General features: G+C 37.2%; 2 protein-coding genes across 4 annotated transcripts; one reads left to right on the forward strand and one right to left on the reverse strand.

Moving 5' to 3' along the window:
* The first annotated feature begins 1,880 nt into the window (after window positions 1-1,880).
* Window positions 1,881-7,635, forward strand: phkg2 (phosphorylase kinase, gamma 2 (testis)). Its single transcript, XM_039664927.2, has 10 exons — window positions 1,881-2,076; window positions 3,322-3,425; window positions 3,508-3,683; window positions 3,773-3,827; window positions 3,896-3,961; window positions 4,063-4,226; window positions 4,330-4,420; window positions 4,521-4,674; window positions 5,058-5,183; window positions 5,922-7,635. The coding sequence occupies exons 2-10, from the start codon at window positions 3,331-3,333 to the stop codon at window positions 6,165-6,167; spliced, it is 1,173 nt and encodes a 390-aa protein (XP_039520861.1). The 5' UTR covers window positions 1,881-2,076; window positions 3,322-3,330; the 3' UTR covers window positions 6,168-7,635.
* On the reverse strand, window positions 6,531-11,700 carry cfap119 (cilia and flagella associated protein 119). 3 transcript variants are annotated; one of them, XM_089122196.1, is made up of 9 exons: window positions 11,534-11,700; window positions 11,400-11,434; window positions 11,259-11,324; window positions 9,066-9,229; window positions 8,885-8,955; window positions 8,024-8,140; window positions 7,843-7,912; window positions 7,625-7,741; window positions 6,531-7,095 (listed from the first exon to the last, which is right to left on the reverse strand). In XM_089122196.1, exons 1-9 carry the CDS (start codon window positions 11,600-11,602, stop codon window positions 6,941-6,943), a joined length of 864 nt encoding a protein of 287 aa, XP_088978322.1. In that variant the 5' UTR covers window positions 11,603-11,700; the 3' UTR covers window positions 6,531-6,940. The 3 variants fall into 3 exon arrangements, with proteins under 3 accessions (XP_088978322.1, XP_039520863.2, XP_088978323.1); XM_039664929.2 differs by having other exon boundaries at window positions 7,843-7,918; window positions 11,534-11,695; XM_089122197.1 differs by lacking the exon at window positions 11,259-11,324 and having other exon boundaries at window positions 7,843-7,918; window positions 11,534-11,699.
* Window positions 11,701-11,885: the final 185 nt, after the last annotated feature.

Consider the following 11,885-nt stretch of genomic DNA (forward strand, 5'->3'; position numbering starts at 1 on the left):
CCGCCTTTGCAGTGCAAAGGTGTTGGTTGATATTTAAGCTTTCTTTCATGAGTATCAGAAGGGAATGTGTAAAGTGTAGGGTTCAAACTTGAACACAGCAGTACCTTGTGGTTTTGGTATTTACGTTTCTTTCTTTACTTATTTGACTGTACAGCGCCGCCTCCAAATTCTGCATTTAGACACAATGCGTATTTGCTTCTGTTTAAATTATGCAGCATGCTAGTGATTCATTTTAATGTAAGCATGTAAGTAATTATTTTTTTCACAGTAGGTTATAATGGCACGTACCCGTGTCTTGGTTTGTTTATGACTTTCAAGTCATTTGGCCCAAATTCCATACACGTCACGATTACTGAGAGTGCTTGTAAATCCACTATGCGCTTCACTGAAGCAAGAGCCATAAGAAACACTGTAGCTATTGAATGACAAATGTTTCTTGTCTAATAAATGGATTGGCTCGAACGGGGCACCTTTCACGGCTTCCAAAACCGTTGAAAGGTCCCACATGGGGACTGAAGGGGGTCTAAGAGGATTCAGCCTCTTAGCTCCCTTAAGGAAGCGGATGACCAGATCGTTCTTCCCCAGTGACTGGCCAGACACTGGTTTAGTAAACGCTGCTATGGCCGCCACATTAACCTTGAGCGTAAATGGGGTTCTGCTCTTATCCATTTGCTCTTGAAGGAAGGAGAGAACTTCCGTAACCCCACAGTCTAGGGGTGAAAAGGCATAGAGTGGACAGCGGGGCCAAACATTGTCTGACTTAAACACTGTTGTTTTCCTAAGAGGGCTAGGAAGACTTTGAGGCCTTGGGCTTTATCTCAATCTTTTGCCAGGGCCCACGCGGAGGAGGACAGCGGCCGGCAGAGCAAGAGCGTGGTCTTTGGTCCCTGGCTTGATGGCGCTTTGAAGCGGCGGTAGTCGCGAGCTGTGGCTGGGAGCTTTGAGCAGACAGCTGTTTTGGGCGACCTGCCGCGGAGCTAGAGTGCTTTGGCAAGAAGTGCTTCATAGCCTGTGACGTCTTCTGAACCTCAGCGAATCTATCCGAGCAATCTTTGACGGATGATCCAAAGAGGCCTGTGGAGATGGGTGTGTCGAGGAACACGGAGTGCTCAGATAACGCAAAGCCATAGTTGTCCACCGGTGAGAGAAGCCATGTTCCAACCAATGGCCTGTGCACTCGGCAGAGTAAAAGGATATAAACACCGGAAAGCGTAGCAGGTACTGCGACGGAAGGCGGGGAGATGAAGGCCAGAATAATCCAAACTTAAGGATAATTTACTTATTACGAGAGAACTTCTTGTAAGAGAACTCTTTAAAGATGCAATATTGAAGGCTATTTCAATCCCATTGAAGTGAATGTTTTGTCCATGGAAATGATGACAGATCAACCGATGAGATAAGGAAAAGCACACCCAGAAACAAGGACCCAATCAGTCCAACCGTGCTTGCCTTGCTGCTGTTTATATCATTTATTAGCCTATTAGTATTATTATTTTGTCAGTTTTAAATCTTCGAGTTCCCATGGAAATGCTTGCTTTACCATTAAAGTGTTTTATAGTGATTACCAAGAAAAAGAAAGCAGTATTTAGCTAGTCATGTGATCACAACATGTCGGCCCCCATAAGGTGACCCACTCAATTTAACATAAAAAAGTCTTTATTAAGCCACGTGATTTGACTGGAGTGTGATTTTTTACACATATTTTTTTTAAAGTGCTATTCAATTTCGTATGTAAAACATTATTATTATTTTAAACAGTTTTTAATTATTTTTTTGTTACCATGTTATGTTGGATTTTTTTTTTTATATATAGTAAAAAGTCAGTGTTACCCGCTCCATCCTGTAGGGGGCAGTGATAAATACCGAGTGTACTGCTGCTGTCATTTACAAGGCAGAGAAGTGGGTGTTGACAGTTGTTGACATTGCCCAGAAAGAGCGCTATAAAAGTTCTCAACTGTCACAGTGATATGGCTGTATATTCAACCGCTTCAAATACACGTCTTCAGCCGGACAGTTGAAAATACAGAACCGTCAGATGACTGTGCACTTCGGCTTATTTTGTGGAAGTGATTGTGGGTACGTTATGTTTTTCTGGGTTGGGACAAGACAGCATACGAGGTCAATGATCGCAACGGTTCTCAGAAGTTAACGTTAGACTGTTTGTTTGCTCAATTATTGCTAAAGTTAGCTGTCATTTCACATGTATGTGGGTATTACGCTGATTTATTACTTGCATTTTGATGCATTCATTTTTGAAAAAGTGATTTTTAAGATGTACTTTTTGATGCATGAAGTACTAAATCACTAAGGAAGTGATTGTATTTTGCTTCAAAACAAGAATATCATATGAGTACTGCTAATCAGAATATATTTTTAAACTATGTATTTTGATGGGGTACACATTTGTCCGCTGGAGCCGACACCGTACATTTAAGGTTGTATTGCACACCTGTATATTGACCAGTGGCAACTAGTAAGAAAGAATGTCCTTTATTATAATTAACTTGTAACATTTATTAAGAACATGCAAGCTTACATGCTACATAATTAATTATTATCGATCCTGAATAGAAAAGATTGCAGATTTTATTATCAGTATGAATTCCACACATTTACAACTTTGTGGTAGGGGGCTTTACAACCCCGTACCACAAATGCACGTGTCTTTCTTGTGTACGTGCTGTTTCCTGCATGACCATTTTCTTTGTTTCCACAAAATATAATAATAATAATAAACTTAATTCTATAAAGCGCCTTTAAAAGCAGCTTCTCAAAGCACTGGAGAGTAAGTCTTACAATTACGTACACAATATTGTTTAAACATTTTTATTTTAAAAATATATGTATACATTATTTATACTTATAAACACTGGACATTTTTTTTTTAAATTCCAATACTTATACTACTAACAATACTTTATTATTATGATTATTTTTAAATAATGATTTTAATAGCCACAGTAGCTTAATGGAACCCCCCTAGAAATATCCAAAGATCACATAAAGGCTTTAATGTTGAGAAAATCAGCAAATGAAAAATGTGCTTCACCACTTTTGTTGACATTTAAAATTGGACACTGATATTATAGAATGATGGGAAAGGCTTCAGGTAAACAATTGTGGTGGCTTGGATGTATAATATCATAATATCACACCCTGAATTGTCAAAAATGACTTTTAAATAAATGTACATTGTAGTGGACGTCGTGTATCATAGGATTTACGTGATGGACCATGCATGACTGACTGATTTCTAGTACACAAAAAAACAAACATTCATATCTTTTCTTCACTCAAGGTTAATAAACATGTCTGTTTTAGGTTATCAGTATGACTCGCGATATCATTCTTGGAGATGAGCTACCTGACTGGATTGGGGCGAAAGAGTTTTATCAGAAGTATGATCCCAAAGAGGTGATTGGCAGGTGAGTATTTTTACTATTCAGCAAGTGTTTTAATGTAATTTATTATGATGTCTTGTGCGTAACTAAACTGTCCCGTGTGCAGAGGTGTGAGCAGTGTGGTGCGCAGATGTGTCCACAAACACACAGGGCAGGAGTTTGCAGTGAAGATCATTGAGATCACTGCAGAGAAAATGAACGAACAGCAGTTAGAGGAGGTGAAGAGCTCCACGCTGAAGGAGATCCATGTACTTACTGTGGTGAAGGGCCACCCATCCATCAGTGAGTCTGTCTGAATGCTACTGACAATGTTTGAAATGATGTGTTCAGCCTTTTCTGAGTAATAACTGACCTTATTTCTGCTTTTTCAGTCACACTTATTGATTCTTACGAGTCAACAACCTTCATATTTTTGGTATTTGACCTGTAAGTATATTATATTATTATTTACAATGAAAAATCCATACAAAATTCACACACAACTTTTCTTACAGCATGAGGAGAGGAGAACTATTTGATTACTTGACTGAAAAAGTCACTCTCAGTGAAAAGGAAACCAGGTGATTTTTTGTTTTGTTTTTTGAAACTTGTTTAAAGTTTCTATGGTTGCATATTTTTTCTTCTCGTACCATATTTTGGTTGCAAATGTTCTTGCTTTTAGGAGTATGATGCGTGCTCTTCTGGAGGCTGTCCAGTATCTACATTCTCGAAATATTGTACATCGTGACCTCAAACCTGAAAACGTGCTGCTAGACGACCAGGGACACATCAAACTTTCGGACTTTGGCTTTTCCGTCCAGCTGGGGCCTAATGAAAAACTAAGAGGTGAGAAAATCAACACTGTCCTTTCACGGTGACAAATCAAAGTGCATTTAACTGAACCACATACATTGTTTAAACACTGGTCTTTGTCAATTTCCCTTGTTAGAGTTGTGTGGAACACCAGGATATCTGGCACCAGAGATTCTGAAGTGCTCCATGGATGAGACGCATGAAGGATATGGGAAGGAAGTTGACCTGTGAGTAAATAACACTCATATTCTGCGATTAAATCTTTTTTTGGGGGGGGTCAAAAAAGCATTTTGGGTGGTTCATCGTCTGTTCCATGTTTTCCCGCAGGTGGGCTTGTGGTGTGATCCTGTTCACCCTTCTTGCTGGGTCTCCACCATTTTGGCATCGCAAACAGCTGCTGATGCTGAGAATGATTATGGAAGGCCGGTACCAGTTTAGTTCTCCAGAGTGGGATGACCGGTCTGACACCGTCAAAGACTTGGTGAGATGCTTAGCATTGTCTTAAGGCCCGTTCGCACCAAGGACAGTGACTATAAAGATATAGTTCAACAATTTATTCTAAATATAAAAGAATAGCAGAGTCCACACCACAACTATAACAATAACACCATGATTTTGTTGGAATAATTTTGACAGTCAATCAGAATCCATCTTGCTTTAAAGAGCTCAAGCATTTAAAGTAGCAGTCAACAAAACTCAGAGTGCACTCACTGCTGGTGTGGATGCTAATATAGTTATATTTATAGTTATTGTTCTTGGTGTGAACTGGCCTTTAGCCTGGAGCATACAGGCTAACTGCTAATATTGAGAAATGTGCCCATGTCTGCATTACACTCTTTGCTTAAAAAGTTGAAATTCCTTTAGATCTCAAGGCTTTTAGTGCTGGAACCCACACTTCGCCTCACGGCCGAGCAAGCTTTAGCTCATCCTTTTTTCCGTCAGTACCAAAAGGAGGATGTGCGGATCTTTAGCCCCCGGAAAACATTTAAGGTGAGATTTTTTTTTTTTTTTTCCTTTATTTTTTTCATTTATGTACACTACCATTTCAAAAGTCTGTTATGCTCACCAAGATTGCAAAAAATACAGTGAAAATTGTAAACTCAGTGAAAACAGTAATATTGTGAAATATATATATATATATATATATATATATATATATATATATACACATGCATTTAAAAATGTATTCCTGTGATGGCAAAGCTGAATTTGCAGCATTACTTCTGTCTTTAGTGTCACATGATCCTTCAGAAATCATTCTAATATGTTGGCTTGCTGCTCAAGAAACGTTTTTATCATTATCAGTGTTGAAATTTTATTTTGAAATTTTATTTTAAGCATTATCATTTATGGGGGGATTCTTTGAATAGTTCAAAAGAACAATATTTATTTGAAATAGAAAGCATTTAGAACATAAATGTCTTTACTGTCACTTTTGATCAATCCTTGTTGAGTTAAAATATTCAATTCTTTCAAACAAAATTACTGACCCCAAACTTTCCAACTGTAGTGTATGTTTATCTTTTTTTTTTTTTTTTTTGGTTGTAAGGAATTAAAATAAGAGCATTCAGTCTGTCATATTACTATGTAAAAATCATTTCCACTTGTCATTTCAGGTTTTTCTAAATTACAAAGGGGGAAAAAAGAGACTTGGATTGGACAATGGTGTAATTATAATATACAAGTATAATTCCAATTGTGATTCAAACCTGTTCTTTGCATCTTCAGGCCCTGATCTTGACGGTGTTAGCTTGTATACGAATGCACTGCCGCTACTACCGAGCCAGACCATTAACAAAAGAACTCCTAGCAAGAGACCCTTATTCCATCCGCGGTGTGCGCAAGCTCATTGACGGCTGCGCTTTCCGTATATATGGACACTGGGTCAAGAAAGGGGAGCAACAGAATCGAGCTGCTCTGTTCCAGAACACTGCTAAAATCATTGTACTCGGTGTTGAAGACTTTGAAAACTAAAGGTCATGTTTTTCCCGTATGTTCCCTCATCTGTCCATTTACAGTTTGATTGTTGTTGTTTTTTTGTGGTTTTAGCCTGCCTGTCAAAAAGGAACACAAAACACAGCTGTTTGATTCTTATAGATGATTTTCCTTTGTCTTCAAAGAGGGATGGTGCTTTTTGATTTTAACAGAATTTTAACCTCATTTTAACCCCTCGCTGTGGATTTTTATTTTTTAAATGTATGGTTTTATATGGACCAGCTTGATATGAAGAGATACGTTTTTTTTTGTTTTTTGTGACTAGGATTTACAATTGATAAGATTGGACAAAGCTTGTTTCCTAGTCAAGCTCTTTAGCCTTTTTCTGTTATTGACACAAAGCAGATTGTATTTGAATTTATTAATACTGTTATGCTTTGACAACAATTCCAGGTTGTTGAGGCCTAAACCATAGATGAACAGGGAACATTTAACAGGATTTTAAGACTTTCCATACAAAGGATAACATACTTGAAACATCACATTACTACTGAGAGTTGTTTTAAAATCCTTACAAAATTGTTTGTACAGGTTTTATTACTTTTTAACCTCTACATATGTTTTACCACTTTCTTTTTATTACAGTTGACTAGACGTTATTCATTCATCATCAAGGTACTGTATTAAATCTAAACAAGTATACATATATGAATTATATAATTACTGTATTTTATATGTTTTTACTTTTGAAATGAGTGGTTTCAAAACTAAACTAAACATAGTTTACATAAACAGTGAAACATATTTTCTTACTACTTAACTTGAATCTTGGCCTCCAGTTTACTAATGATATCATTAAGTTGATCAGCACTGTCCTGCAGACGTTTTTGTAGCTGATCAGTCAAGCGCATCACTTCATCCCTCACTTCTTTTTGAACTATGGACCTAAGTTCAGACTTTGAAGACCCTTGTGGAAAAAAAAATCACACATAAACATATTTTTATTTTATTTTTGGTATGCAGTATTACATATTAGAGCATGCAGTCTGGTATAAATATGTAATCCCTATTTAAACTTTTTTTTTCCCAAAAAAATAATTAGGTGTACAAAGGGCACAAAGGTATAATTCCACTGAAACATTTAAATGTTGCCTTTAAAAAAAAACTATTTTATATAAACAAATAATAACTAAAATATTACCTTATGACGAAATGAACATTGAGATTTAGAAAAGCTTTATAAGGGTTTTTCGCTGTTCACCTTAATTAATATACTTAACTAATGTTAACAAATGGAACATTATTGCAAAGTGTTATCTAATCATTTGTCAAGTGGGAGGAGAAATGGATAAACTTATACACTGATTTGTAACAGAAATATATATTTAGAGCATATGCCTTATTTATGCGTGGTGGTTTGTTTTTTGAGTTGCATTATGTACTTAAGAAATTAAATTAAACCAGTTGAATTAAAATATACTAGAATATGTAACTACCTTGGTTGGGACTGTCTGTCTCTGTGGTCTTCATTTCTGGTAGTGCATCATTTTGTTGAACTTCTCCATCCATTTCTGTCTCCCTCTCAGTTTCTTTTTCTCCATCTGGAGTACTTTCTTTAAACAACAAATGACAGATATACTTTCAAATATCAGTTGTATGTATATATACGAGAGAGAGAGAGAGAGAGAGAGAGAGAGATGTGTGTGTTTATTACCAAATTGGGCAGTTTCCTCTATATTGGCGTCCTCCTCAGGTATTTCAATATATGACACGGATATATCCAACTGTACCTTGCCGTGCAAGAGGAAAAGGTCATAAAGTTAATTGCTTTGTCAACAGAATTTAGAATTTAGTACTACTATAGAGTATCTGGCCTGACAAATCCATAAACTCACCTCTGGAGTAAAAATGTATTTGTATAAAAAATAATGTCTCATATATGTGTTGATGAAATAGTTTAAAATTTGTGTCATTTGCTCCGAGCTGAAAAGGTCGATACTGAAAGGAGGCCTCTGTGTTTAAAAAGGGAAAGAACAAAAGAGGTTTGAGCACAAAAAAGTTTGTTATCTTCCCAACATTATTTCACAGCCGATATATGATTACACTACTGTTCAAAATGTGTGGTTATGTTCACCAGGGCTAAAGTTATTTGATTAAAATACAGTACAAAATTAAATAACAGTTTTCACTGTTTACATTTTAAATGCAATTTTTCCTATGATGGCAAAGCTGCATTTTCAGCATCATTACGCAAGTCTTCAGTGTCACATGCAGAGGTGGACAAAGTATACTTCCTTACTTGAGTGAAAATTCAAATTCTACTGCTCAAATCTTACTTTGTTACAAGTAAAAGTACAGAGTACTCATTTTTAAAAGTACTTCAGTAGCTATCAGAAAGTAAATGTCAATGCATTGTTTTATTATATTTTTTATGTTGGAATAAGTACAGTACCAAAGTAAATATACTTTGTTAATGTCCACCTCTAGTCACATGATCCTTCAGAATTCCTTCTGATATTCTGATTTGCAGACATCTTTTTTATTATCAATGATCACAATGATTATCAATCGTTGTGCTTAATATTTTTGTGGAAATACATTGATACATTTTTTGTAACATAAATGTTTTTACTGTCACTTTTGGTCATTTGATGACTGAATAAAAGTTGACCGAATTAAATTCTTAGATTGACTTCTACCAAAAAATTAAATCTTACTGACCCCAAACCTTTGAATGCTATATTGTATTTACATACCCTGACTGAATGGCAAAGCAGAAGTTCACTGCAGTAGGACAAACAGTGATCTGTGTTATCCAGGGGTGTTTCTGAAAATGTTTTACAATACTGTTTTAATAAAGTATGAGAATATTATCTTGTACAAAATGATAAAGATATTGTTAATTCTACAATAACATGATTACTATGGCTGCATCACCTGTGTTGAACTGATGAACGTTTTTTATAATGGAGATGAGAACAGAAGTTTGTTCCCTGTTGAAATTTCTCTCTCTGCAGAACAGCACTAGATTTGTATACAACTCAAGAAGTACTCCCTGTTTTGGCTGAGGCACAGAGACCAATAACACATGGGACAAAATCCTAGAGGGGAAGCAAACATTGCATTCACGTAAGATTAAGCAATGTTATCAATTATAATTAGCATCATTCTTGTTAACACCTTCTGTAATTGAGGGTAGATTTTCCATAAAAATGTATTGGTCTATCTCAGGCATTTAAACATATTAATTGTAGCTTGGTTATTTACAAAATGGCAGGAAAATTAGCAGGTTGCCTAACAAGATAAAAGAGGTAAAGCCACTGTTCAGCGATGGACATAAAGATAGTTTAGCCTACATGAAGGTATCACCTTGAAGTTAATCTTGATATTTTTAACTATTATATTTTATAATGTCACACTAATTTATGTAATAGTATAACATGACTAACTGTTTAAAATCAAATAATGCTCTAGACGTTATTCACTTTGATGTTTAATGGGAATGAAAGCGAGGCTGTGACTGAGGGATTGACATGCATCTTGTCAGTGGGTTGTAGCCCTGTTGTAGGCCGCCTACTATAATTTTGTGTTTTTGGATTGTTCTGCTGACGAAACCCAGTAAAATATTTTAACAAGAAATTTCAGAAGGCAAAAAACTCCAAACAAGAAAATTATAAGCGATCTAAGAGCTTTATTCAGCGTAAAACATTAGTATGCCAAATTGAAAACACGGTAAGTTCCCTTTCGAACGGTCACTTCGTATTGCGTAGCTATGTGCAGTGGGGAAACTCCTTTTCCTCAATTTACTGAAGCCTACATGTAAAATGCATTTGAAACTGCACAGCTACCACACTGTGTCTGGCATGCTCATAGGCTGTGCTAAACAACTGCACATCCAATGGCGCGGGCGACTCTGGTGTCGACCAAAAAGTTGGCCCAACGTCAGAGCCCACCGAGGGTCCGTGACCTAGTCTATAAAGACCCCTGAATTCGCCATTATAGCAGATTTTTACTCAGCAACAGTACACATGTCCCTGAGCTTTCTACTGTTTATTCGCTGTTTACAGCCCCGCCCTGCGGCTGATAGCCACCGCCAGTCAAGGCCGACTCCAGAGTCATTCTCAAATCCAGGCATGGTTACGTACCCAAGGTGCTCTCAATGCTGTTTATAGCACAAGTTATTAGGCTATTGGCTTTCCCCCCCTTCTGCCGAGGATGGGGAGGTTAATCTTCACGGCCCTGTCAGGGCACTGAGAATCTATCTGAAGCGTTCTACGTCTTTTAGACAGTCAAAACAGCTGTTTGTCTGCTTTGATGTTCGATCTAAGGGTGATCCAGTCACTAAGCAAAGACTGTCTAGAATGGATAGTGGATGCCATTTCTATAGCCTATACCTCAGTGGGTCAGGTTTGCCTTATAGGTGTCAAGGCCCATTCGACCAGAGGCATGGCCTCGTCATGGGCTTGACCATCTGGTTTCCCCATTCAAGATATTTGTGATGTGGCCGGTTGGTCCCCGCCTTCCACATTTATGAATTTTTTAAATATGGAAGTGCCTTCCCTGCAGGCAAAGATACTTTCGGTATGATTAAGACCCGATGTGGTCTGGTCTTGCAACAAAAATTAAGTGTGCATAATCACATGGAGCTATGCAATACGAAGTGACCGTTTGAAAGGGAACTACTCGGTTACTATCGTAACCTCAGTTCCCTGAGAGAGGGAGCGAGTATTGCGTAGCTGGCCGGCGGCCGCACTATAATAATTGGTGAAGTAGTTGCTTCAGTCACATAAACCTGCCATAATGGGCGAATTTGGGGGTCTATATAGGCTAGGCCACGCCCCCTCGGTGGGTTCTGACGTTGGGCTAGCTCACATCCTATGAGCATACCAGCCACTCAGTGTGCTAGCTAGCTGCAAATGGGTTTTATATAAATATATAGCTATGCAATATAGCTATGCAATACTCGTTTGCTCTATCAGGGAACTGAGGTTACAATAGTAAGTAACCGAGTAGTTTATCCCTCACAGCCTCGCTTTCATACTTGGCATAGCGCTGCTATGAATAAGGTCTATACAAATTATTATAATATACCTGTGTTAAGTTATATTTATTTGTAATATAAATGTAAACCTTTTAATCTCAGGTATGGAATTGGTCTTCTCAAGCTCTTCCATATCACTATGTTTCAGATCGGCCCTAGAAATGCAGTCAACAACAATAATTATTGAGGATGTTTGAGAATCCATAATGCATTGTGGGAACAAACATTACCATAACAACACCCGTGCACTTGGAGGCTGGGGCTCCTAGAAATGATTACAAATGTAACGTTACACGTTTAAATATTTGGGGGAAATCACAAGTTATTCCTGATCTCTAGATTCCATGAAAATTATAGCTTTTACCTTAATGTTCTCAAAAGGCTTCATTTCTCCCCTCGGACAGCCTCTGAAAACGGCTATTCTAAACCACATGTGTATGCGTTACATTGTATCCTAGCAACTACATTTTTTCTTCTGTAAAAAACCCACTAACCACCAACCACTGACCAGTATCCAACTTAAAAGCCACGAAAACTTCACATGAGGAGAGACGTTATTATTTTTAATATGACATTGAGACGATCAGAAATAGGAAACAAATGTAAATATTGTTTTAATTACACGTGTTTTAAACAAATCAATGAAAAAAATATTAAGAGCAACATTTAAGAACTTTTATTTTCACCCTGCGATGTAGAGGAAGTGACGTAATGTA

This window comes from Pimephales promelas, chromosome 17 (genome assembly GCF_988280905.1).
Source record: "Pimephales promelas chromosome 17, fPimPro1.hap1.1, whole genome shotgun sequence".
Lineage (NCBI taxonomy): Eukaryota > Metazoa > Chordata > Actinopteri > Cypriniformes > Leuciscidae > Pimephales > Pimephales promelas.

Coding starts and splice junctions, on each gene's coding strand:
- phkg2 (XM_039664927.2), top strand. CDS start 3,331: ATGACTCGCGATATCATTCTTGGAGATGAGCTACCTGACTGGATTGGG. Junction 3,684..3,772: donor GAAGGGCCACCCATCCATCA/GTGAGTCTGTCT, acceptor CTGCTTTTTCAG/TCACACTTATTGATTCTTAC. Junction 4,675..5,057: donor CTGACACCGTCAAAGACTTG/GTGAGATGCTTA, acceptor AAATTCCTTTAG/ATCTCAAGGCTTTTAGTGCT.
- cfap119 (XM_039664929.2), bottom strand. CDS start 11,602: ATGTGGTTTAGAATAGCCGTTTTCAGAGGCTGTCCGAGGGGAGAAATG. Junction 8,956..9,065: donor CGTTCATCAGTTCAACACAG/GTGATGCAGCCA, acceptor AAACATTTTCAG/AAACACCCCTGGATAACACA. Junction 7,742..7,842: donor AGAGGAAACTGCCCAATTTG/GTAATAAACACA, acceptor TGTTGTTTAAAG/AAAGTACTCCAGATGGAGAA.